The sequence below is a fragment of the Bombus affinis genome, unplaced genomic scaffold, assembly GCF_024516045.1.
Source record: "Bombus affinis isolate iyBomAffi1 unplaced genomic scaffold, iyBomAffi1.2 ctg00000059.1, whole genome shotgun sequence".
Taxonomy (NCBI): domain Eukaryota; kingdom Metazoa; phylum Arthropoda; class Insecta; order Hymenoptera; family Apidae; genus Bombus; species Bombus affinis.
In genome coordinates this window covers 630,219-657,431 of record NW_026108820.1, presented here as the reverse complement: position 1 = coordinate 657,431, position 27,213 = coordinate 630,219, and the positions used below count along the sequence as shown (strand labels likewise).

Below are 27,213 nucleotides of genomic sequence, written 5' to 3'. Positions count from 1 at the left end.
TTAGCGACCAGTTGTGTCACTTCGAGCCCAAGCCTACTGTCATAAATCTCGGGTAAACATAGTCGGATTAAATCATAAACAACTACTTCTGAGTTTTATTATTTAAGTGCAGCTATAATAAAAAGTCTAGACTAAAGTATTGGGGGTCTTCCCAAAAATTCCAAAAGAAAGGCCCCGATGTCCTTTTATCTCCAACACGTATATAGGAGAAACAAAATAGTATAGTAATTTTTTAATTGCACACTAAATTAGTATTAAATTCCATACGATATTTTCAAAGATCTTGTATCTTTGAATCTATCAGATTTGTTTTTAGATACAAAAGAAAATTAATAAAAATGTGACTTAATTTTATTCATTCTTTTGTACTGTTCGATCGTTCTTCACTATGATACGGTTTCAACGAAGAAACGTTTTATTTATGCTCAAGTGAGAGTTTTCTAAATCAAGATGAGAAGACAATTGTGCAGCCCGAATGTGAATGTGGCAAACTATGGCGAGCCTCAAATCGTCATAGAGGAAAGCACATCGGGCGAAGAGGAAGAGGAAGGGCGAAGGAACGAGTCGCCTCCGCGTTGCATAGATCCCGATTCGACACCCTTAAATCCTCATCTATTGTCTCCCTGGCGAGAGGTCAGGAAACGCTCTCTACCGACTCCGCAATGTACTTCCGGGATAACCGCATCACAGGTACTGTCTGATGGTCATATCTAGAAGAACATACTTGCTTACGGGCCACATCCCCTTTCTTGATAATGTACTTTTAGTGTATCCTGTTAGCTTAACAAAACATAACGTTGTCCAACGTTTGCATAATATATTTAAATATATTCCTATTAGGTCATTTGTTGTCTGTATATTATCGCTTTCGATTTTGTCTTGGACTTCGATAGGTAATCCAATGACAATCAGGTGTATCCTCACCTCTTCATCCATTTCCCTTTTTACTTCCAATATTAGTCGTTCTTTCTCTATTGCATATTCTACGAACGAACCTGAAAGGTATTTACAGTTGTAAGCATATCGTATTGCCGGCCAACCTTTATTCTTAAAGGCTTTGATAAATGCTTCTTTCCAATCTTCCCAGTTGTGTCCTCCAGCTTTCAGTAGATTTGTTTGGTACCACCTTTTTGCTGTTTTTCCTAGGTACTTTCTCAAACCTTTGACTTTTCTTCATCGCATTTATTTTGTATTTTTTGCATTCCTCTTCATACTCTGATATCCAGTTTGTGGCTTTCTGAGTTCCTTCTAATCGTTCTATATTGTTGTTTGTTTCAACTATTTCCCTCTTATCTCGTCTTTAAAGGGTCTCTAGAAGTTTTTCCATGTCCACGTTGAGTTTCTCCATTTCCGTCTTTGTTTTTCTTGTGGATGTTATTTATGCTTCCTCTAAGACAATGTCTCGGAATACGAAGTTTGAATCCGTATCGGTATCAGTGCTGCTGTCTCATCGTCTATTGGGAGTTTAATATTTCGATTCTGAAGTCTGAAAATCGAGTTTTTTTTATTATGAAATGATTTGATAAAATACAAAAATGAACAACAATTAATATGCGTCTATAACAATCAATAACGATGATTATCTAAACGGGAAATTATAAGTCTTTGGTGCAATGTTTACCTGAACGTCCTGAGCTACCGATCTTTCTTCTTCAGTCTTTAAATCTTAAATCTTCAGTCTTTACAATCTTAAACAACTATTCTATAACCTTGTCTGTCTCTCTAATGTAACTCTCTGTCCGTCCGTCTGGGGAACACGTACTTCTTCAACTGCTCGTCCGTATCGATCTCTCCGTTAAACACAGCCTGTCGTGCTACCCGTGTTACGTCGCCTAAACATCTGCATGCCAGCCCTCGCGACCGGACAGCCAGCGGCCTGCGTAACGTCACTCCGACCCTCAATAAACCTAAGGACCCAATATATTCTTTCGCTGTCACTGTATTGTATCAACAGGCGTCTTCATTCAACCCCTTTGTCCTGAAGAATTTCTTAAGCCAAACATATTTTCGAAGCACATCTGGTTTTTAGAGAGGTCCTTGGGTTTATTAGGCGCGCTGAAAAAATACGGAGAAAGCGAACACGCACCCATCGGGAAGAATCGAATAGCTAGCTAATAAAACAATCAGGTTTTTCCATGAACAAGGTCACCTATCAACCACGATGGTAGGAGGCCTTCAAGTATCAGCGTAGGGCATAACCAATCGACATCGCGGATCGTTACCCTCACTTTTCTTAACGAAAAGTGTGAACAACGAATCCGCGTTCGTCATGCAAAAGGGCACACCCACACTGAACTTTCTTCCATCTCAACGCAAGAGCGACCAGCTAGTCAAAATTCTAACGCCTAACGTCTAACTCTGAACAGAACGCCAATTCAAGTCGATCCGTGACATTGCCAAACATTCGCTTATTCTATTAAGTATCATATCGTGCTACGTCCACCAAGAGACTAAGTTCAATTGTAAGAGCATTGCTCTATATTGTATACATCTATATTATCTGCATGCGATAAAGTTGTTAATTGTTTATATCTTTTCAACGGCGTTACTACTTTGTGTGATTGTATAAAGTGCTGGAAATATACATTATTATAACTCTGACTCCCAGTGTTATACCGCATTAACCACCCCGATTATCCTAACCGAAATACGGGGATCGAACTATTCGTGGTGTCGATTATTCTAATCGTAACGGGAATTTACGACTCCCGTTGACGCGTATTCTAACGACCGCGTCTCCCCGCGATAGCTCGAATTTACAACCCGTAAAATAAAAAGAATCCCTATCCTACATGAACTCTAGGGATTTCACATATTTACTAAATTTAGTTTTCTAGTTTATTACGCAAATTCTAGTTAACTGTAAATTTCAATGTTTATAATAAATAATTAAAATCTCTTTCATTTTAATCATTTAAACTACTATAACTTATTACGATTTGCGCTTTGAATAGTTAATCAACAGAGTTCAGTCTAACGAAAAAGTATTCCGTCCACAGCGATCGTCAGCGCTAGACACGCGCCGTCCGTACGGACGACATAGGCCGTGAGTATTCAGCACTCAAAGGGTTTATCGTCTGTGATAAAGCTTTTAGTTTCGAAAGCTCTGTTAAACTCGTTATGGTAAAATTAATAGACACTATAATCTTAACGAATTATCTTTTGTATTCGTAAGAGGCCCGACGATTTCTTTATTATGGGAAAATAATTTCAGCGATATTTTTCGCTTTTAACGCGTTTGCAGCGCGTACGCGTATATCCTTGCCTGTTGCGCGTTATACGTTTTAACGTATGTGCATAATTTTCTATCTACCAAATACGCGCAGCATTTAACGAAGCAGAGCGAAACGTTTGTAAAATTGAAATGTTAGAACGATGTTTCCGATAAAATTCTTTGTTCCCGGCAGGTTGAACTGCGAGACCGATGCGTTTAAAAGTGCAATTTTCGAGGAATTAAACGCACGAAATTCTGAATATTAGTTCCTTCGTTATGCCTTTGTCATATTCGTTTCTATCTTTATCATTATTCGACAGGTTATTCGCAACTCGTGCAACGAAATAGGAGGATATCCATACGTTGATCCAAATTTCTTCTTTCAATCATATAATTGGCTTTCTTTTGCATAAAACGATATTATCGAAACGTTATCATAGATATAATCTGGTTCTGGAAAAAATCGAAGAACGTCGTGTGAAAATCGATTTTAATTTAAATTGTCTTAAATATCCTTTAACGAATACGTCGTATTCTTTCGTTCTATTACGTTTAAATTAACAGTTATCGTCCTTTATGTCGGCCATTTCCTTCGTTTACGTTCTTTTTCACTTTCTGCCGTAATAGATCAGCCACGGATAGTCCATTTCGACGAATAGTTTCTCTCGATCGACGTGGAAACCGTCGAAAAGAAAGATTCAGGATATTGTAGCCGTTCGCCGATAAGGAGCGCCATTTACGCCGAAGGAGATCCGTTCTCTTAGAACGTTCATAGAGCTCTGGGTCTTTTCGTTCTATAGGATTAATATAAATCTAGAAATTGTACAGCCCAACTTTAAGTCTATCGCAGCTTCGTTCGAACGACGTTACATCGTCCTGTACAAATTTCGATTCCTCCGATGAAACGTGTATTCACAGCAAAGTACATTTTTCTGTAATCTTATTATGGCTTGCGAAAGTGTTCGAATAATCATGATCGTTCCGAGGTGACGCGTATCACACGAACAATAGAAAACTCGGAAAATACCGAAAGGTCGGATGATACCGGCGTTCGTACGGTAAAATCGTAAAATTGATTTCGATAACTTAACATCGTACGTGCGTTTCAGTTTAGTTGACTATTTGATCGATTAAAAGTTCAATTAATCTATTTACTTTGTTCGCGCGGTGCCGGCGTTAAAATTTCGAAAAAAAAACGCGCAGTTAGGAGAAAGCTGGAAACACATCGTATAATACGAGACTCGGATAGCCGAAACTTCACTGAGCTGGCGGAAATTTTGCGTAGGATCGCGTACTATGCCAAACATTTTGAAATCCCGTTAACGCTGTAACGAGACACGACTGTCATGATTATGTTCGTTACATCAGTTGCGACTCTTCAATTTTTGTACTTTCGAGTCTGTCCCTATTTTAGCGATAATAAAACATATTTGTAACGTTGGGAGAAGATTTTTAATCAAGAAAATTGAAACGAAAATGTGCGATCTTTTTTCATTTTCTTCAAAACGAAGGTATCCTCTAACGTTGTAAGAACGTAATTGGGTCGACCCATACATAACTCGAGCTGAAATGATCGAAAGGGCGTAGCAGGCTTTTTTTTTTATTTATTACAAGCGTACAGTTTTGTCAGGTTCAGCCAAATATTAGGTTGCCCCAAAAGTGTCTTTCCTCTACGAATATGTCTTTTACGACAATGCATCTTTATACAAACACGACAGCTAATCTGTCAAATGTCGTGGTCTTTACCTTAATAGAACAAAATGGAACGTACGTAGTTCGATAAAATAAAGGAAACAAGAAACGTCGTGCGTCTATTATTCTCTTATAAAACGAAAGACTCTTTTGTTGTACAACCTGATATTTGAACTATCGATAATTTTCGAGAAAGGTCCTGTAACTTCCATATACATTTTCCGATCCATTTCAAATTTTTCCAATACAATTGTTGGGAATATGATACATTTACACTGTACATGTGAATGTGTGTGTAAGCATCAGAGGACGTCCGGGTCTTGGTTGAGACAAAAGACAAGAGCCAGTCGTTAGAAGTATCTGGAAGAGTCGGTTGACAACAAGCGTGCGTGCGAGTAGGTTTTTGAGGTCTTAAGAGTATAAGATATATGTATAACAGTTGTGTGCTAAATAAAGGGAATTATTTGTATTTCCGAATCCATTCTATATCTTTTCAGCATAATATATTTAAAGAAAAAGATTGATCGTACCTTCTGATCTGAAAAAATAGCTCTGTTTTTATACATTATACATTATACATGTGTATGGGAATTAACTAGTGTCTATATAGTTTCACACTGACAAAATAGTTTCGAGTTACTTGAAAATAGTTGCTTGATTCAAGCAACTGTACGCGTTAACAAAATAGTTCCAACTTACTTGAAAATAGTTGCTTGATTCAAGCAACTGTACGCGTTAACAAAATAGCTTCGAGTTATTTGAAAATACTTGCTTCACTCAACTGCACACATTAATAAAGTAGTTTCAAGTTACTTGAAAATAGTTGCTTGATTGAGGTAACTTGACCAATCTGAATCATCATAAAAACTTGGAAGGATATTTCAGACAAAATTACAGGTTCACATTGGCAAAATGATTTTAACTTACTTGAAAATAGTTGCTTGATTCAAGCAACTGTACACGTTAACAAAATAGTTTCAAGTAACTTGAAAATAGTTGCTTGATTCAGGTAACTTGACCAATCTGAATCATCATAAAAACTTGGAAAGATATTTCAAGCAAAATTACAGATTCACATTGGTAAAATAATAGGTTCACATTGACAAAATGGTTTCGAATTGCTTGAATTCAAATCGTTTGACGAAGCAACATGACCAATCTGAATAGTTTAATTGTCATCTTTATCCAAGACTCGCATAGTCAATCGAGCCATTCGGAAATCACATTGACCAACTCCAAAATTGAAAAGTAGAGAAAAGTAATTACAAGTATCGCAAGTGGTGAGACAATATGCGATAAAAATGAAAAGATGAGCGTGGCGTTAAGCTCTAAGGAACTAGAGGTTTTGTGAGAATCAATCGTGTACTTGGACGATGAAATTGCGAAATTATGAGATTGTCCAAAGATGAAGTTGGTCAATTTGACTTTCGCCAGGCTCGATCGTCACTACGACAGTTCTCGCGTATCGAAACTATCTTGATGTTTGTGTGGACAGGTGAGACGAATGAGCGATCGTGGCGGAGAAGGATCAGGACATTCGGTCGTTACGATGGAATCAGTGTTACCGACTTTATTTGGCCGTCGCGAATCAGTCGCCTGTTTTCCTTTTGGAGGCGTGACGAGAATATTACCAAATCGTCGAGACCCAGCGTCCAGAATGTCCGCACCACCGAGCGGTAGAGGAAATACGCACTATCTTCGGTTGGACATTATGGACGATATCGCATACCTAAGAGCGAGGGAGGTAAGGATCTTTCGTTTATTCTTTTTCACTTTCTACCGTAATAGATCAGCCACAGATAGTCCACTTCGACGAATAGTTTTTTTCGATCGACGAGGAAACCGTCGAAAAGAAAGATTTAGGATATTGCAGCCGTTCGCCGATCAGGAGCGCCATTTACGCCGAAGGAGATCCGTTCTCTTAGAACGTTCATAGAGTCGCCTGTCTACCGTATTGGGTCTGCCTCCCTGCTATTCCTTTGTCTATATGCTGTCGATGGCTTCAGCGCTTGAGAAAGCTAAAAAGACCAGATGTGGAGTTTTCCTAGAAGTGGTGACCACTTCAACAAAAATAAACGAAAGATCCTTACCTCCCTCGCTCTTAGGTATGCGATGTCGTCCATAATGTCCAACCGAAGATAGTGCGTACTTCTTCTACCGCTCGGTGGTGCGGACATTCTGGACGCTGGGTCTCGACGATTTGGTAATATTCTCGTCACGCCTCCAAAAGGAAAACAGGCGGCTGATTCGCGACGGCCAAACAAAGTCGGTAACACTGATTCCATCGTAACGACCGAATGTCCTGATCCTTCTCCGCCACGATCGCTCATTCGTCTCACCTGTCCACACAAACATCAAAATAGTTTCGATACGCGAGAACTGTCGTAGTGACGATCGAGCCTGGCGAAAGTCAAATTGACCAACTTCATCTTTGGACAATCTCATAATTTCGCAATTTCATCGTCCAAGTACACGATTGATTCTCACAAAACCTCTAGTTTCTTAGAGCTTAACGCCACGCTCATCTTTTCACTTTTATCGCATATTGTCTCACCACTTGCGATACTTGTAATTACTTTTCTCTACTTTTCAATTTTGGAGTTGGTCAATGTGATTTCCAAATGGCTCGATTGACTATGCGAGTCTTGGATAAAGATGACAATTAAACTATTCAGATTAGTCATGTTTATTATTTTCCTATCCTTATTTTTTATAGACTTAAAACAAAAAACAAACAACAAAGAAATCTACAACATCAATCGGCTGATGAACTCCATAGTTAAGTTCGAGCCACCTCTTGTAAAGAAAGAAATAATACAATGCAAAAGGTGCCAAAGGTACGGCCACACGCAGAAATACTGCAATCATAACTTCCGGTGCGTAAAATGTGCAGGTAATCACCCCACTGACCAACGCACTAAATCCCCGGAAACCCCCGCCAAGTGTATCCACTGTCAAGGAGAGCATCCTGCGAACTACAAAGGATGCTCAGCCTACAAAACACTACATAATATAAAGTATACAAAACTGAGACCCAAGGACATAACCACACAAGAACCTAAACACCAAAAACTCACCACACCAACAGTATCCTATGCGCAGGCAACGCAAGGAAATGTAAACAACTCGAAAACACACAGTGTACACACAGAAAATACAATTCCCACCCCACAAAACACAGACAACTTTACCAGACTCGAAAAACTTATCGAGAAGCAAACTGAGCAAATTAACAACTTGCTGTCACTACTCACACTCTTCATGGACAAATTCATACGCACAGAAGCAAAATAAAACCAATGCGAATAGCTCTGTGGAACGCCAACGGTCTAGCTCAGCACAAATTTGAACTAGAACTATTCTTAAAACAACAGCAAATCGATGTGATGCTCATATCCGAAACCCACTTCACCGACAAAAACTACCTCAAAATACACGGCTACAACTTCTACCACCCAACACCCGAGCGGAAAGGCCCACGGCGGCACCGGAATCATAATCAAATCAAACATCAAGCACTACGAACTTCCACCATTCCAGAAAGACTACCTCCAAGCAACAAACGTAGCAATAGAAGACTGTCATGGTACAATCACCACTTCAGCTGTATACTGCCCTCCCAGACACTCCATCGCCAAAGAAGACTTTGACAACTTCCTGGACACCCTGGGCAATAGATTCATAGCCGGAGGAGACTACAACGCCAAACACACCCAATGGGGCAGCAGACTGGTTACAGTAAGAGGCAAAAACCTCCTCAACAGCATAATAACCAACAACCTCAACTACCTTACCACATACGAACCCACACACTGGCTCACCGACACAAACAAAATACACGATCTCTTTGATTTCCTCATAACTATAAATATCTCGTCAAGACACGTCCAAATCAATTCCTCGGCTGATCTCTCCTCCGACCATTCCCCCGTGATAGTAACAGTCATTTCAACAATCATCGAGAATACACCTAATGGCTCCATTCATAACCAACACACCAACTGGCAGCTCTTTAGAGAAATCTTCACACACACAACTTCAGCCTCAACTTCACTAAAAACCAATGAAGAAATCGAAGCAGCCACGGAATACCTAAACACGTGCATAATAAACGCTATCCGCTACTCCACACCGGCAATAACGTCCATCAGCAAACACGAATATCCCCAGTACATATTAAAAAAAATAGCAGAAAAACGTAGACTAAGAAGAGTATGGCAGACCCATAGAACACCGGAGGACAAACGCAAACTAAACAACGCAACTAGAAAACTATCCAAAACCATAAAAAACTACAATAATGACTGTTTTCACAAATATCTCGCCAGCTTGTCCCCCACAGCCGACTCCAACTACTCACTATGGAAGGCCTCCAGGAAACTCACGCGCCCCCCACAAATAATACCTCCAATCCGCCGCCCGCAAGGCGGATGGGCGCGTAGCCCTATAGAAAAAGCCAACCTACTTGCCAAACACTTGTCTGAAGTATTCAAACCCTATTCCTCCGTAGCTGCTGCAGACGTTACCGAACACCTGCACACTCCCTTCCAAATGTCCCCTCCTATTGAGCCCTTCACTTCTGCAGAGATTATACAAGCAATCAATCGCCTAAACCCCAAGAAAGCAGCAGGTCACGACCTAATAGGAAATAAAGCAATCAAGGAACTTCCCATAAAAGGAATTGCACTCGTCGCATCAATATTCAACGCTATCCTCCGCCTTCAACACATTCCCAAGGCTTGGAAAATCTCACTAATCACCCTCATCCCTAAACCCGGGATTTAAACCAATATATGAAACCACCTCCTATCGCCCAATCAGTCTTTTACCTACCCTGTCTAAACTATTCGAGAGAATGCTCACGAATCGTCTCCTCCCACTCCTAGAAGAATTGAAAACACTCCCAGACCACCAATTCGGCTTCCGAAAACAACACTCAACAGTAGAGCAAATCCACTGCATAACCCACATGATCAGCCAAACCCTTGAAAAGAAAAAATACTGTTCAGCGGTATTCCTAGACATCCAACAGGCATTCGACAAAGTATGGCATGAAGGGCTACTCTACAAGATCAAAAAGATCCTACCCCATCCATACTACTCCATCTTAAAATCCTACCTAACCAACAGACAATTCATAGTTAAATGCCTAGGCGCCTCTTCCGCAACATTCCCAATAGAATCCGGCATACCCCAAGGTAGTGTCCTCGGACCCCTACTGTTCTCCATCTACACTGCCGACTTACCTATATCAAACGAGGTAACAATAGCAACATTTGCCGACGACACAGCACTATTAGCTACACACGCAGACCCGGCAATTGCCTCATCCACTCTCCAGCGAAGTCTCGACTCCATGGAAAAGTGGTTCCAAAAATGGGGTTTTAAAATAAACGAAAAAAATCCTCCCGTGTAACCTTCACGCTCCGAAAACAAACCTGCCCCCAGGTCACCATTAACAACGCAATAATCCCAAGCAAGGACTCCGTAAGATACCTGAGCATGACCCTGGACAGGAGGCTAACTTGGAAAAAACATATCTCAGAGAAATCAAAGCAATTGAAGGAAAAACTAAGAAAATTCTATTGGCTCACGGGCCGACGCTCCAAACTAAACATACAGAACAAAATAACCCTCTACAAGGCCGTAATAAAACCTGTCTGGACCTACGGAATCCAACTATGGGGAACAGCAAGTAATTCCAACATTGAAATACTCCAACGCTTCCAATCGAAAACGCTAAAATCCCTATTAAATGCACCCTGGTATGTTACCAACGAAACAATCCACCGCGACCTCAAAATATCTACAGTCAAAGATGAAATACACAAGTTCAGAAGCAGATATAACACGATGAACAAGAGTCAACAACCACAACAACCCACTAGTCACCCAACTACTGGACACGACGGACCAGATCCGCAGACTAAAAAGAAAATACCCTCTAGATTAAATCCTTAGTTTCTACTAGAACCAACAATATAAAACTATTATAATCCATGTCATTGTATCACGCCAAACTAAGTTACTGAAAATTCTCAACGAGAATTGATTGTAAATATTCTAATAAATAAAAAAAAAACATCTTCTCAATTGCGCTACCAAATACCTGCGGACAAAATTGTTCTCATAAATTTATGAATATTATGTGTTTACGTATTTGAATGAAAAGTGTTTTTCTTCACTTCACTTCAATGTAACGAGACGTGTCTATCATGATTACACCGGTAAAAATTGAGACTAATTTGGAAATATATATATGGAAGCTAGAAGATGCTTATTGCAGACGTACACATAGCAAAAAACTAATGTACAATGTAAAGAGTATTTTTAAACATATGATTGATTAGGGGTAAAAATGCTCCTACTAAAAATATTGTGACTTATTTATACAATACATAATTAACTGTCCAAATACCGATGGTAATCAATAAGCATCTTATAATTCCTATTTACATTTGTTTCAAAAGTTTCTTTCGTTTCATAAGGAAATAATAGATGCACGACACTTTTTGTTTTATATTATTCTATCGATTTATGTATGATCTATTTTGTAGTAATAGAACAAAACGAAAGAAACTTTTGAGACAGCCTAATGCATCTTGAAATTCATGAAAAGCTTCAACAAAATATTCATGGAAAGTTCCTGTAAGCGTCCGAGTACTTTCGTGAGCCGTTATATGTATAATAATTCGTTACAATGTTAGTGATAGCTTGGAAAGTGAACTATTTTTATTATACATCTTTTTACTGTCCATATTACGCTCATAGATACTCTAAAACGCCGCGATACTAACTCTTATCTATCATGTTTACGAATGCCTATAATTTGTGAAACCGCTTCTGATTTTACGGAAATTTTGCAGTTGCTTGATGAATGAAACAGATTTGTTAAGAGAATCACATGTTATAGATACCTGAACTGTGATTTATTTAATATATCTTTTCTGATTTGTTATCCTGCAACATTTCCATGTTTTACGAAGCTTTAAATTAAATTTCACAAGTTTATTTTCCTTAAGCTAAAGACGATGCTGGTGAAATATTTATTTCTGAAGTAAAAAGTAAAAATATAGCTTACATATTGCTTGTATTTAATCATGTATTACGATTAATCCTGTTGCGATACTCGTATATTTCAGTTAGGCTCTGGTTTTAGTAAACAAGAAAGATTTATAATATCTTAAGAGGATGTTTAGCATGAAATCATGCTAATAAGAAGTTTTTCATGTTTTTCTTCAGGCTTAAAATATTTTTTAATGTTGTGAAAAAATTGGGTTGAAAATGAATAAAAGGGTGCAACAGGGTATTTAAACAAACTAATGTCTCTTATATGAATAAGTCGAGTGATATGCTGTAAATTATTTTCACAAAAAGACACCCATTTTTATTATTGTTTTCTAAACAAAATTCAATATGATTTGTTATACCTGTAATAGGAAGTTTCTTTAACTAACATATAGTTATCGATCCTATTTTTATTGAAGTTTAACAATACTGTTCAATGTTAATAATTATTAATTTATAAGTGAAGGGTAATTCCAACGAAGAAAGATATCATTTGCAAACAAATAGTTTCAGATGAAATCAGCATTGGTACTGTAAATTTAAGATATTATAAATCTAATATGTATTGTATCGCAAAGCGGGATTCATGATGAAAAATTAAATATAAAAGTCCATGAAATTTCGCAAATTTAAACATCTCAGTTGATACAGCTTTAATAAATGTGGACAAAAGTTTAGTCTATCTCTATATTTAAATAACGCATGATATTTAATTCTACAGTATAATTAAACAAAGATTCGAAGCTGAAAATTTCGAAATATAATTGAACAATATATCGTACAATAAATGTTATATGATGTTCTGTAAAGGAGAATTGCATTTTTATGAAGAGGATCAAAGATAAAAGAGATTTTTGTTGAACGATACGACCGTTTCGAAATTCCATTTTGATCTTGTGTATGTATAGTGTATCTCGTACAAAAGATATTACAACAAGCGTCCAGTCATAATGTGAAACATTAATCAAAATTTCTAATCTCGAGTGTTTCAAGCCCCAGAACTCATCTTAATAAATATAAGAAGGACAGATTAAATTCAATCTTATTTTTCTAATTTTCTCGTTAATAATTAAATATGAGCATCAATCAATCAATAGTTCATAATGCACGGTATAATGCGTGTATAACATTCATCTGATTTCAATTAACTTACGTTTAAGCAAAATAATTATTCGAACTAGTTTATCATTCACATTATTACACATTTTAATTGTATATATATCTAGTACAACATAGAAAGGATGTTTTAGGATTATGAGTATTCCTTTAATTTTTAAGAAGAACAATAAGTATGCATAGTATTTCTTTTATCTCATATTCTAATTTCACCACATTGAATTTTCTAAAGAAAGATGATCTATTTATTTTAGATAACGCAAATCCTTTATTTTAGATATGCAAAGTCAAATATATTTTTGTCAATAAAGACACAAAAAATCTTAGATGTCTAAATGTCAGCTTTAAGAACAGTAGACTTGCCTGCCTTCAAACTTAAATGTCCTTTCCAGTAGTAAAACTTAAAATGACATTAACAACGGCAGTAATATTTACGCCTACAGATGGAGGATATTAGACTTCGATTAAAATACAAGTAGCTCAATAAATATGAGTCTAAGTACGATGGTTAAAGAATAACGATTCGTCATTCTTTATTCCAGCGCTTAATGCTATCCTTCTTTCAACAAATACAATCCTAGAACAATGCCGCTGAAGAGAAATGTTATGCGTGAATTTATTTGCCTTTGCGGGACGAAGGTATATTAAATTATTAAATGAAAATATTAAATGAAAATGAATATGTATAATTGTGTGTATAAAAATTGATATATGTATGTATGTATAAAATATATATATGTATGTATATATATATATATATATATGTCGGGTTGGCGTTAACATTAGAGTTAGGTTTAAGGGCGTGAAACGAATCCCTATTGGCGCTAGACGTGATCGTTATGCAATAGAGGAGATATTTACTAGTGCAAATATGACTATGATGGAATTGGACAAGTAATCGCGATAATTAGATACTCGAGAAGCAAATGACAATGATCCTAGGCTCAATAACGAATCCGCGGTCAACGGGATGACGAACTTTACCCTTCGTTAGCGTCTAAGTTACACTGTATGTTAGAGCAAGGGGCAATTATTACGTATACGAAAGACAGGTCGATTGCCGATGAGATGGCACTAGAGAGAGTGGCTCTCCGTCGCGGTGACGCTGTCGAAGAAATCTATGATGGGTGTGCCTAAGGGCACGATCATGAGAGTCCCAAGAGATCATCGGATTCGCGGAGAAAAGTCTTCGTTCGAAGGGTGAGGGAAATTGAAGTTGCTGTTAATTGGTCAATTTCCATGTTGGTGGTTAGAGAAAGATATTAGCTGTCCTTGGAAAAAGTTGCTAGCGGGAAGCGTCGTTCGTGGAAGGATAGATTTCTCTTATCTTCCCGTAGTTGGGGCACAGGCTATTTGTCTATTTGAAAGACTTTGTATAATTGAAACTTAATATTCGTAGCCGGTCCTCGCCCAGCTAAACATATACTGTGAAGATGCGTTGGCATCTGGCAATCATCTTACCCGAAGGACAAAGTCTGCGTGTGGCGAGCCACGGGGCAGAAACCATTGAAACGTTTACCGTCGTGCCCTGTCCCAAGTATTTCTTTTAAGAAGAGCTATAGAATTACTTCATGCCTTTGTTAGACAAAACGTTCATCCCTTTGACCGCGGCTACGTTCGGCGACTGATTGTCGCCTCGAGCCCGAGCTCACTATCATAAATCTCAAATAAATACAGTCGGATCGAATGACAACAGTTTCTTAATATGGCTATGGTGAAATCTAAATTTCAATACTAGGGGTCTTCCCAAAGTTCCAAAGGGAAGGTTCCGGTATTCTTTCATCTCCGACATATATATATTATTATAATGACTTATTTTAATAATGACTTAATTTGTATAGTAAAAACAGCTAAAATCTCATGTAAGATTGTTGGGATGTTACGTGATATTTCTGTTGCATCATTGATTATCGTTATACTTTGAAAAATAATTAAGGAAGCGAACAATGCGTGGACGATTATGGTAGTTTTATTAATAAACGAACGTTTAATAGAGAATATGGATTTACTGGATAAATAAATGTTTCATTAAATGTAACTGTTACGTGCAGAATAATATGTTGTTACATGTATGAACTAAAGTTGATGTAATACGCATATTATATTTATGGTTTGAAAGAATTAATAAAATCAGCTGAGATTCAAACGTATGCTCTCCCTTTTATTCTATGAGAATTAAACATTTAGAAGATTTTATGAAAATGCACTAAACAATCAGAAGCATCTGTTTCTCCTTTTCTTTTTCTTTTTTTTTTTAAATATGTTGATTGCCACGCGATTTTTATACTTATTTTGACTTGGATAGATAGATTAAAGCGTACCATACCAAGACATTTCATTCTTGCAAAATATTCTAGTCTATTTGCGTACCTAAACACCTAAACACCTAAACACCTAAACACTCAACGTGTTGAAGAATTTCTGTGCAAAACAATTCCATCGCTTTGTCACGCTTAACGGCTCAATCATCGAAACATGTATCATAACGCACGAATTATGATAAAAGAGAAACTGTCTTTCGAATAAAAGCAATCCGTTTGCCAGGTGCGCTTAAGGATGTACAGGACGTCGACGGAGCAAGTGTACGAAATACAGCCGCTGGAGGGTAACAGTTCCGCTCAACGTTACACTCAACAGCCGAAACAACGATTCTCTGAAATGCCTACTCCGTCGGTTTCGCCGACGTCTTCTCTCCGAAAGCGCGTCTCGGAACTGCCAAGAGCCGCGAGTGCATCCGTTTCCGGTGCTGCGGGCATTGTCTGCTCTAATACGGATCTGATATCGATCCTAAGCTCGTTAGCGTCTTCCGCGACGGAAATCAACCGATGCGGCGAGGAAGCGCCGAGTTCGCGGGACGATAGCAAATCAAACTGGCCCGGAAAAACGACCGAACAGAAAGGAAGTCGATCGAAGAGCTTCCGTTCCAATAGCTTCGACGTGTCGACATTGCACGGAGCTAAAAGTAAGCTTAGCGGATCCTCGAAAGCCGCTATTTCGACCTTTATGGCACCGTCGAATTGGTTCACGAAGAGACACCAACCGATGTCGAAGAAGCCGGAAGATTTAGTAACGGCCAGTTTAAGTCTCAAGTTCGATAAATCGAAGGTAGTGAAGGCGGTGAAGGAAACGTTGGATAAAAAGTCCCCTAATAGCGAGGTCAAACACAAAGTTGTATGGGACAACACTAGTGGAACCAAAGTGGACGCTCAGCTAGGTTGTATTTCTCGTTACGATATCGTTTCTTGTTTAAGAGCCATCGTAGGTGGAAGGAGGAATGCAAGAACGCACATAATACGCAAAAATCTATGGCAGATTCAAAGTACAGTACTCGTTGTGATATTCGGTAAAGATAATAAGTTCTCCTATGGAGATTTCATTTTTCAAATTATTCTCGTACAAGTACGTATTTGCATAAATAAATAACACACGGTCTCTGCGTAAATACCCAGGCCAGTTATAAATATTTCAGTTTACCAACGATATCTCAACATGTGGGACACTCACATGTGTGCTACTTCGTGAGCGATGATAAAGGCGCTGGTCAAGCCTTCGTCTCGATTTAACGCGCACGATCTCGAAGGACCTCCTATATCCAATCGCGTCAACCATACAGCAACATCGTGATTTACGTCCTTCGAGGACAGCATCTTTCTGTTCCATTTGTTCACGTTCTCGAGAGATCGTCTGGCATCGCCACGGCGGACCTACGACAACGTTTAATATTTTCTTAATAAAAGCTAGCAAATATTACGAAAATATTATATTTATTATTACATCATGCATTATATACTATATATAAATATTCGTCAATGATAATAAATATATGTGCAAGTAATCGTGTTGTTGATTGTAATCAAATGTAACTTGTAACGCTATTAGTATTTTAATCTTCCTGAAAAATGTTGAAATGTTGATTCGACAGCAGAGAAGAATAGCAGAAATAGAAAAGTAAAAGGAATCGCAAGTGTCGTATATCAATGATATTATCATAGGTCTATAACATTAAATTAAGATTCTTAAGAGATGAAAAAGGTTTAATAGTCGATTATACAGATATTTCGGATACACGATAAATGCGAGGTTTGTCAATGATCCGTGAAAATTGTTTGTTTGGAAATTTGTTTCCAAGGGATCGTTCACGGTTGTCCAATTTAACAAAATGGAACTCGTTGCATTTTATCGACCTAAAACGTCATGCGCAGATATTTTGACCTATATAATTTATATACCATACACTGTACAGATAAGTAGAAAATAAAATAATTGACACTCGCATATGCGTATCTCAGATAGTTACTACTTTAGTTAAATGATTTAATTTAATGGAAATCGCTTACCATAACGTCTCGTTTTTCCGCGTATAAAATCATTCGTACGATCACTAGAATCATGTTGGATTCGAGCGATGGGTCCATGTAAATTGCACTGACCTAGGATTAAAATACGTACGAAAATGTAACAGGCGTTAAAACAGTATTACAGCCTTACAAATAAATTATTATTCAAAACTCTCGTAAATACATCGTATCTTATATAATTTTCCTAAAAAATTAATTTTATTCGTTATATTTATCTTAGGAAATGTACGTTATTAATCTCAACAGCATTGGAAAACCAATTACCGAATGGCTGAAATTAATCGATTACAAAATTCCATTACGGATAAATTATTCGCTGAACTTTTTAAAAGATACGTGTAAGCTTTGAACAGTGTAAACAGAAAATACAGAGCTTCCATCCGAATATACGATCGAGATGTTTGAAAGCAAGTAGCGTACCTTGAAAATACAGAGATACGCATAACTCTGCCCTATGTTTCCCGGTTGCTCGCGTACATATGTAGGAGAAGGTATTCTATATCTAAGTATAATAACAGAATTTCGTTTGGTATTACTTACGATGTTTAAAAGAGCCAAGATATATTGCTGTACTCGAATTCCATGAAAATCTACCACGGAGTAATCAGCAGCTATTCCAAGCTCTAGCCATCGTGGCGGCGAATCCTTAGCAGTTGGTCTTTTCTCTAGAAATGACTTATCTTAGAAATCGACTTATCTTCCACGAAATTAGAAAGTCTACTCGACTCGACTTGATAGCTTAAACGCATGATTATTAAAAGCATAAATTAATATCTACGAGCAAGTATTCGTGGAATAATTATTATGATATAAATAATTATTTCAAAAGTATAATTTCAAAAATATCAATTCGGTATCACCGTGAATTTCATCCTGCAAATTTCTTTAAAATTCTTGACAAATTTTGGTAAACGTATTCCTCCAGCAAATTTGTCTATTTTTCTATTTTTTTACATTAAATTAGGCAAGATAGATAAAGATTCGTGCAATGGACAATATACATATGTGTAATAGACAGGGAATAATAAAATAAATTAAAAACAGCGAAATATAGATGAACGTGTAGAAGATCAAGCGAGAGTGGAACGCAATAGGGAGAATAATTGTAAACCGAGTTCCTTTTAAGGCTGAAGGTAAGCTATTCTTATATTACATGCTGTTATTATTACTTTTGTACACGATAGATTGGAATGTCAGTACAATTTCTTTCTTTCAGTAATATTCGATGATTCGTTAATTTATTAACCGCTATATTGTACGTGGTAAGTAGAAAAGCAACGATTGTACAAGAATGGCATTTGGAAAAATATTTGACTTACTTGATAATCTGTTCCTTTGCCATTTAGGACCAGAGAAGTATCCAATTTCCTCGGGATTTGTTATTTTATATAGGTTGGGGTTGATAATCAATCTCGGATCCACTCGGATTGGTTATCACACCTTTTATTTTCTCTCTTATACAAAACACCAAATCACACAGCAAACGTCTAAACTCTCCCAATGCGTCTTAGCAATTAAGGCGTGGTCGACTCCTATGACAAAAGAGCGTCGTTAGGAGTCGTACCAACATAACCCTAGTAACCTTTTAGTAACTAGCGGTCATACCAACTGAGCATTTCTCAACAGGATTTACGTCGATCGATAATTCTTCCACCATTGTATCGTTGTATTCTGTGGAGACATCGTCTTTTTCATCGTATAGAATCAATTTCTCAGCTTTTGGATATTCCACGTCGAAGACGTCACCGGAAAGATTATAAAATCCCTGAACATCGTGGCTTAAGGAATCGCGTTTGCTTCGTTTCGACTTTCTCTTACTTTCTACAACTTCAAATTTATTCGATTTCCCTGTAACCGAATTATCAACGTTTTACCACGTTTGCCTGTCTTATCTTCGCTATTCTCGTTACGGATAAAATGAAAAAATAGTTGCAAAATTTCTGAAATTGTAAATACGACCAGACTGGAACGTATCAACGACATATACGGTGTCACAAAATTGTGACAAGTCAATATTCCAGTTGTTAGTTTGTTGAATTTACGCCACCGCTGATTAAACGTATCACGCTTTAATAGAAAATTCAATTTCCCAGCGGGGAAAATGGAATTTTGCGCTAATTAAAGTATTGCGCTTTTGTACAAAATTCCATTGTTTTCTGTTGCCCGCGAAAATGCAATTTTACGACGGACATTTCAGACAAATTTCCATCAGACGGCTTTCCATCCGTAAAAAAGAATGCTATCTATAAAAGTGTCAATGGAAATTGATCAAAGTAACGTCAAACAAACCCGTTTAAACAGCGAGGTAAATAGACCAATTGCTTTTAACAAAACCTGTATCGTTGCTCTTAACCGTTTCACTTTTAAATATCAATCGGCGCTGTTCCTCATTAAAATTTCGATTTAAATCGAACGAGAAATACAGCGTAACACTCGGAATTTTCTATCGTTTCTCAACCATACTTCGAATATTTACGTCTCATTCTTCGATTCATAGGATCGCGATGTTGGATTCTTCGATTTCGATACAAAAACGTTTCACAGATTTCGACGCGGGCAATTTAATTAAGAGAACAAATAATTTGTTTATAAACTGCCAATTACGTGCCTTGAATTTCCGATATATGCAATAAATTTCATTGCTACTTGACCTAAGTGGGTCATAAAGTTGCAACCGTGTAAACCGTGCCACGTAATTTTATTGCATTCAATTTTCCACGTTTCCAACAATTTATCAAATTAGAATTTATCCGCGCATCGTACGAAATTTTTCATAAAAATTGATTAATAATAGTAGATATATAGCTCCTCGTATTCGTAAAACAGATTTTTAATCTGTAAACAACGAGCCGTGGTAATTACGATACGATCGATTTTCAACTTAGCAAAATTTGTTTCCATTTAACATTCACATCCAGATTGTATTTCCTTTGTAATAAATTAATTATATAATTAAATAAATTTATTATTCGAACCGATATTCAGATACAGTTCGAGTATACTTGATAAATTTTCAGACTCGATTCTCCAAGTCCAAAATGAGAACGTTTTATCCTATACTTTTTCTTCATTTTTCCACAAGGATTCGCGTTGTTCTCGCTTTCAGACGTTGTTCCGTTGCATCCTGTATATACGGAGTGTGCGAAAACCGTGTGTTGAAACCGTCAAATTGTAAGGAGTTGATTTACAGACAAGAAGAAGAAGAAGAAGGAAGAACTTTATATAATGTTCGTCAACGGACGTTTCTTTACAGAATTACAAACGAGTATCGTTCGTACGAAACAGGTAACGACGCGTTTTCCATCGCAGCGTGCAAAAGTTCGCTGTATTATCGTGTCAGCTCAGTTGCATGCTTTTTATCATGCGACAACAAGCCCGTGTCGTTAATAGCTACAATAATGATACAATGAAAAATTATTATCTGGTATGTTTGATTGGTCGTTGGAGAACGTTGTCCATGTGCTCGGATAGAAGCCTGACATCGATCGACGATGGGAGTAATACGATCTCGTACACACAATTGCTAACAATTCGATCGAGTTGCAAAAACCGCGTGTTTTTACTCGTTGCGCTAGTTGTTCACGCGAACTCGCATCTCCAGAATAAACCTTCCGTTTTACAGTTGCGAAACCATAAATACAGAAAAGAAAACGCAGTTATTGGAACTCTGACGAAACGCTGATAATACGGTCAATTGTTGCGTGCCGTGAAATGGAAAATTCGTCGTTACTTGTTTCATACGTACGATACTTGTTTGTAACTGTGGAAAAACGCGTTTATTGCCCAGCTTCGTACGACATGTTTTTCGGTAAATATTTACAAAGCGGACAATCTCGCCATATTCAACGGCTTTGAAATATGTTTGCCAAGGCTAATATTCCGAACAACTTTTTCCTGTAATACTCTTTACCGTCGCTCTGCTTTCCGCGATATTCGCCGCAATTTCTGTCTCGACGACAGCGATGATTTCGTAGTTTCGCTTTTCTCGATATCACTGCTAAAGCTTTTCCTACCTCGAATAACGACGCAAAGCTTCGTATGAATCGTATCTATCCTGTTACTTGATACGCGAATTTAATTCGGGGTAGCCTCAGTGATGTTTCTTCCCTGTGCGAGTTGAAAATGATTATCAGAACTGCATATATATATATATATATAAATGTACGGACATCAACGTCCGAGACGTTCGTCCATGCCAAACGGTAACGCGTACAGGAAACATTTGTTCAAAATGACTTTGACTTTAGCTATATTTTTAAATTGGAATTAGCTAATGGTCGTTCGCTTTGTAAATGATTATTTCTTTTTCTTCTTTTTGCCTGCAGATTAAGCCCTCCCTGTTTGACGGTTTAAATTTATTAAATTAAATTTATTAAACCGAATATATATATATATATATATATATGTCGGATCGTCGTTAAGATTTGAGTTAGGGTTGAGGGCGTGAAACGAATCCCTATTGGCGCTAGACGGGATCATTATGCAATAGAGGAGATATTTACTAGTGCAAATATGACTATGATGGAATTGGACAAGTAATCGGATAATTAGGTACTCGAGAAGCTAATGACAATGATCCTGGGCTCACTAACGAATCCGCGGTCAAGGGGATGACGGACTCTACTTTTCCTCAGCGTCTAAGTTGTACTCAATGTTAATGCACGAGGCAATCACTACGTATCTGAGAGTTACTTGAATCGTCTTTGAGATCGTACCGGAGAGTGGTTCTCCATCACGGTAACGCTGTCGAGGAAAACTATGATGGGTGTGCCCAAGGGCACGAAATCATCGAATTCGTGGAGAAAAGCCTTCATTCGGAAAGTGAGGGAAATTGGCGTTACTGTTAATTGGTCAATTTCCATGTTGGTGGTTAGGGAAGGGTGCTAGCCGCCCTTAAGAGAAAGTTCGAGAAGAGGAAGCGTCGTTGGTGAGAAAAATAGATTTCTCCTATTTTCTCGTAGTTGGAACGAGGACTGTTTGTCGGTTTGAAGGACTTTAGTTAAACAGATCTTAAGATTTATAGCAGGTCCTCGGGCTAGCTGAACATGTACTGTGGAGACGCGTCGACATCTGGTAATCATCTTACTCAAAGAATAGAGTCTGCGTGTGGCGAGCCACGGGACAGAAATCGTTGAAATGCTTACCGTCGTGCCCCGTCCTAAGTATTTCTTTTAAGGAGAGCTATAGGGTTACTTCATGCCTTTGTTAGACAAAACGTTCATCCCTTGACCGCGACTACGTTCGGCGACTGGTTGTCGCCTCGAGCCCGAGCTCACTATCATAAATCTCAAATAAGTACAGTCGAATCGAATGACAACAGTTTCTTAATTCGGCTATGGTGAAATCCAAATTACAATACTAGGGGTCTTCCCAAAGTTCCGAAGGGAAGGTTCCAGTATTCTTTCATCTCCGACATATATATATATATATATATATATATATATATATATATATATATATATATATATATATATATATATGTCGGAGTGAAGTCAGGATTAATGAGATGAGCGTTTAATGAATTTTCATTAGGGTTGGCCATAGCCGTGATACGATGGAGAGTTTATTAGCACAGACTCATTAACAGGATTGGGCACTTGTAGCACGAGTGATAATGACCTTAGGTTCGAAACGAATCCGCAGTCCACGGGACTCTTTTATTCTTTACTCGCAGGCAACGCCTAGGTGGTACTCTCAGTTAGCCCGCGAAGTAAGCACTCTATCGAAATGATATCTTAGTCGATGAAATCGTACTCGAAGCTCTCACGATGACACTGTCTAGGAAAAACTGCTCCACTCTCTAGCGACACAAGGTCTTTTATATTCGTTGAGACAAGTCTTCGTTCAGAGAGTGAGGGAAATTGCCGTTGTTGTTAATTAGTCAGTCTTTGGAAGTGTCCTTCACGGAAAAGACTGTTTGCCTATTTTCGTTAATCAAGGTTTAAGGTTTATGACGGGTCGATGTTTTGCGAATATGTCTCGACAACCGGCAATCGACCTACCCATAGAATAGGGTCTGCTTATGACGAGCCATAAGACAGAAACCGTTAGTATGCTTACTGTCAAGTGCCATTACAACTATTTCTTTTTATGAAGGGCTATAGACTTTTTCATGACTTTGTTAGAAAAACGTTCGTCCCTTGACCGCGGCTACGTTCGGTGCCTGATTGTCACCTCGAACCCAAACTCATTCTCATAGATTGCAGGCAATTACAATCGGGCTGAAGGACGGTGATTGTTTAACTACGGCTATGGTGAAATCCAAACTACAATATTAGGGGTTTTTCCCCGGTTTCAACGGAAGGCTCCGGTGTCTCTCCATCTCCGACACGGCCATTCTGACTATCACACGTCCTCGTGTGTAACTAAAATATTGGATTTTCTAACATTAGATTCGATACAATTAATGTTATTTACAATTTGATTAAATATCCAAATAAGCCAAGGGTCCAGGGTAACAACAGAGTTCTGTTCGTAGGTTTGATAATAAGAAATTTGGAAGAAAAATTTAATATTCGAGGTGATAGTTGCATCCTGCAGGTTATCAGTCGGATCGTAACGGCATGCTGGACCAGTCTCGATTTCGCACCCCAATGGATCTCGTTTTTCTAGATCGCACGACCACACCAAACTTCGTAACACTATAGCTCATGGTGCGCGTGAACACATCACTTGCCCCTTTACCAAGCTTCATAACTCTATAACTCATGGTGCGAGTGAACACATCACTTGCCCCTTTACCAAGCTTCATAACTCTATAACTCATGGTGCGAGTGAACACATCACTTGCCCCTTTACCAAGCTTCATAACTCTATAACTCATGGTGCGAGTGAACACATCACTTGCCCCTTTACCAAGCTTCATAACATACTCCGTAAGGTGCTACGGTCTTTGTGCTAAGGATCTCCCGAGATCGAGGTACTCATATCGTCGTGGTCGCTATTATTGTCATCACTACAGACATCCAACTCAGCAGGAATACGACTATCCGGCATTTTCCTCAATCTGTCGTGGCTGTACTTATACGACCGTTTTCCATCCAACGTTTTTAGGATGTATCTGTCTCCTTCCAGAACCTCTGCTATTACCAATGGGCCTCTAAACTTTGGGTCTAACTTAGTTTGGTTCCTTTCTTCACTTTTTCGTAACACGAAATCGCCAAGGTTGAACCTAACCACTTTAGCTTTAGTTTTGTCAAACCTATCTTTATTGTACATAGCATTCGTTGTCATTTCTCTTATCGCCTGTTGTCTTACGTTGGAGATATCTATTTCCCTTTCCTCGACATTGTCGGGTAGCAGTAAGTCGTACGGTCTTGCTGTCCTACCGATTAGTAGTTCTAATGGACTTGCTTTAGTCACGCGGTTAGTGGTGCAATTCAAGGCCAATTGTATCTCTCCAATCGCGTCTTGCCAAGACCGTCCGGTCGTTTCTACTGTCGTGAACGTATCTTCAATGTACGCATAACACGCTCTACCTGTCTATTGGCTCTACTATCATCGGTCGCTATCAAGTGAACTTTAATTCGTTTGCTTTCGCAGAATTCTCGAAATTCATTACCCTTAGAACATCTTTCCTGATCTGCTATTATCCGGCAGGGACTTCCAAATAAAAATATAGCGGGTTTATGCGCTTTAATGGTGTTGCGGGAATCTGTCTTGCGAGTGTGATGCAGGTATACGAATTTAGTGAACACATCGATCAAAACAATGACGTACTCCTTTGAATCGCTTTTACCACTCAACTTGCCTGTTATGTCCATGTGGACCGTATGCCAGGGTATGCTGATCTTAGGTATAGGATGTAGTTCGGCTTGTATCTTACCTGAACTAGCTTTCGAAACTTGACAAGCATGACAGTTCTCAATGAATCGGCGAACGTACTTCGCCATCCCTTCGAACCAGTAATACTCGTACAGTTTCTCGAGCGTTTTCTCCTAACCTAAGTGCATAATTGACTGATGCACATGGTTAATAATAGACCATCTAACACATCTTGGAACAATAGGTAAACTGAGAGTCTTGCCTCTTCTTTGAATTTTACGGTAGAGTGTACCGGACCGTAATTCGTAAGTGTTCGCGATGTCTTCCGCGAGCTCATCATTTTGCAACTTTTCGACAATTCCCGAAATTTGGGGGTCACGATGTTGTTCGGCTAGTAGCCAGTCTTCCGAAATTTCGGCCAGATTAACCATTTTCTCTTTGATTTTGTCGAATCTAATAGGGTCAACGCCTGTGGGATTTCGCGAAAAGAAATCTACGTGGGCCATTCGCTTGCCCTCCCGATACACAATGTCGAAGGTAAACGTTTGCAAGTAAGCCCGCCACCTGTGTACCCATTCAAATCTACTTTGCTCTTAGACGCCTTTAATGAATTGCAGTCCGTGACAACAAGAAATTCCCGTCCATGCAGGTAGTGGTGGAAATGTTTTATGGCGTTTACGACAGCTAATGTTTCGAGTTCATAAGAGTGATATTTGGATTCCGCGGGGCTAGTTCTTTTACTATAGTACTCCACTACTCGATTTTTTACTTTCCACCTTGTGCATCAAAATAGCCCCAAATCCTTCGGAACTAGCATCGGTATGTAATCCTATTGGGTAATTGGGGTCAAATAGCATTAACACCGGCGCGTCGGTCAGAACGGAGATTACCTCTTGTCTGATCTTTTCGTGCCTGTCCGCCCATGCTATATTTTTACTGCCCGACGTAAGCGCGTACAAGGGTTTTAACAATTGTGCAAATTTAGGGATGAACTTCCGAAAGTACGAGGCTAGCCCTATGAACTGCCTGAGCTGTGTGACGGTCGTCGGCGCAGGTAGGGAGCTTAAGGCATATACTTTACCCGGGTTGGGACGGACTTCTCCGTTCTGGATTACATATCCCAAATAGAGTATCGACGTCTTCAGGAAAGAGCACTTAGAAAAGTTAAACGAAAACCCGGCGTTTACAAGGATACTCAACACGATGTCCAACCTCTCTAAGGCTTGATCTATTGAGTCGGCAATAATTAGGACGTCATCCAAATAGACAACGACGTAGGAATACGCAAGGTCGCCCAGGGCATTGAAAATGGCCCTCTGAAAAACGGACGGTGCATTTTTCAATCCGAACGGCATCGTTACATACTCATATTGTCCGTCGGGTGTAACGAACACTGTATACTCCGCTGAATTAGGATAAATAGGAATTTGGTGAAACCCGCTGGCCATATCCAGGCTAATAAAATATCTTGCCTCTTGTAATCTCGCGACTTGATCCGCAATAAGGAGTAAAGGGTGCCGATCCGCGACGGTACTTTGATTTAGCTCTCAGGGATCCACTCGTAATCTATCTGAGCCCTTTTCTTCTTCACGAGTTACGTAGGGCTCGCGAATGGCGAATTACTAGGCCTTATGATCTTTGCTTTAATTAAAACGCTTATTTTCTCACGTACCGCTCTTCGGTTCTCCTCGCTAAGTCTAGAAGGACTTCCTCGTACGGTGATGTTAGGATCAATTAATCGTATTTCTAACCGGCCTGTATTTACGCGAATACGTAGGAAACCCGTAACGAATGAATCTTTGAATTTGTCGGGAAGAGAAATTGATCGACTTTTATTATTACCATGTACATCAGTGTCCGCTTCATTAACGACGATCTCGTTTGCAGTAGTTTCATTACAGACATTAATTATTTTTGTTTTACACATAGCGAGGCTATTTTGTGTAATGTTAGGTCAAAACCCAGACTTAGAGTTCCGCAACTAGTCGCGATATCATATTT

General features: G+C 38.6%; 2 protein-coding genes and 2 long non-coding RNA genes across 18 annotated transcripts in view; 3 read left to right on the top strand and 1 right to left on the bottom strand.

The window, feature by feature from the left end:
• Positions 1–27,213, bottom strand: part of LOC126926808 (A disintegrin and metalloproteinase with thrombospondin motifs 3-like) — a 163,004-nt gene that overhangs the window by 16,882 nt on the left and 118,909 nt on the right. For 3 of the 14 annotated variants that reach the window (XM_050743187.1, XM_050743185.1, XM_050743184.1), the window contains exon 5: positions 10,955–11,015. The exons of 1 other annotated variant lie outside the window; for it this stretch is intronic. In XM_050743187.1, the coding sequence (XP_050599144.1) occupies positions 10,970–11,015 (46 nt within the window). In that variant the 3' untranslated portion in view covers positions 10,955–10,969. Of the gene's footprint in view, positions 1–6,843; positions 7,246–10,954; positions 11,016–16,662; positions 16,795–17,103; positions 17,275–17,427; positions 17,521–17,988; positions 18,114–18,767; positions 19,066–27,213 lie in introns of those variants that run through there. 10 more of the 14 variants (XR_007714892.1, XR_007714904.1, XR_007714887.1 and 7 more) reach the window with 9 other exon arrangements.
• Positions 1–27,213, top strand: part of LOC126926812 (uncharacterized) — a 127,184-nt gene that overhangs the window by 27,199 nt on the left and 72,772 nt on the right. The window contains exon 3 of one of the 2 annotated variants that reach the window (XM_050743199.1): positions 13,417–13,503. The exons of the other annotated variant lie outside the window; for it this stretch is intronic. Within the exon in view, the coding sequence (XP_050599156.1) occupies positions 13,417–13,469 (53 nt within the window). The 3' untranslated portion in view covers positions 13,470–13,503. Of the gene's footprint in view, positions 1–13,416; positions 13,504–27,213 lie in introns of those variants that run through there. 2 annotated transcript variants of the gene reach the window in all.
• LOC126926900 (uncharacterized) lies at positions 469–6,461 on the top strand. Its single transcript, XR_007715003.1, has 2 exons — positions 469–690; positions 6,402–6,461. It is a non-coding gene; the product is annotated as an uncharacterized LOC126926900 (long non-coding RNA).
• On the top strand, positions 2,900–5,383 carry LOC126926893 (uncharacterized). Its single transcript, XR_007714996.1, has 2 exons — positions 2,900–3,046; positions 3,842–5,383. It is a non-coding gene; the product is annotated as an uncharacterized LOC126926893 (long non-coding RNA).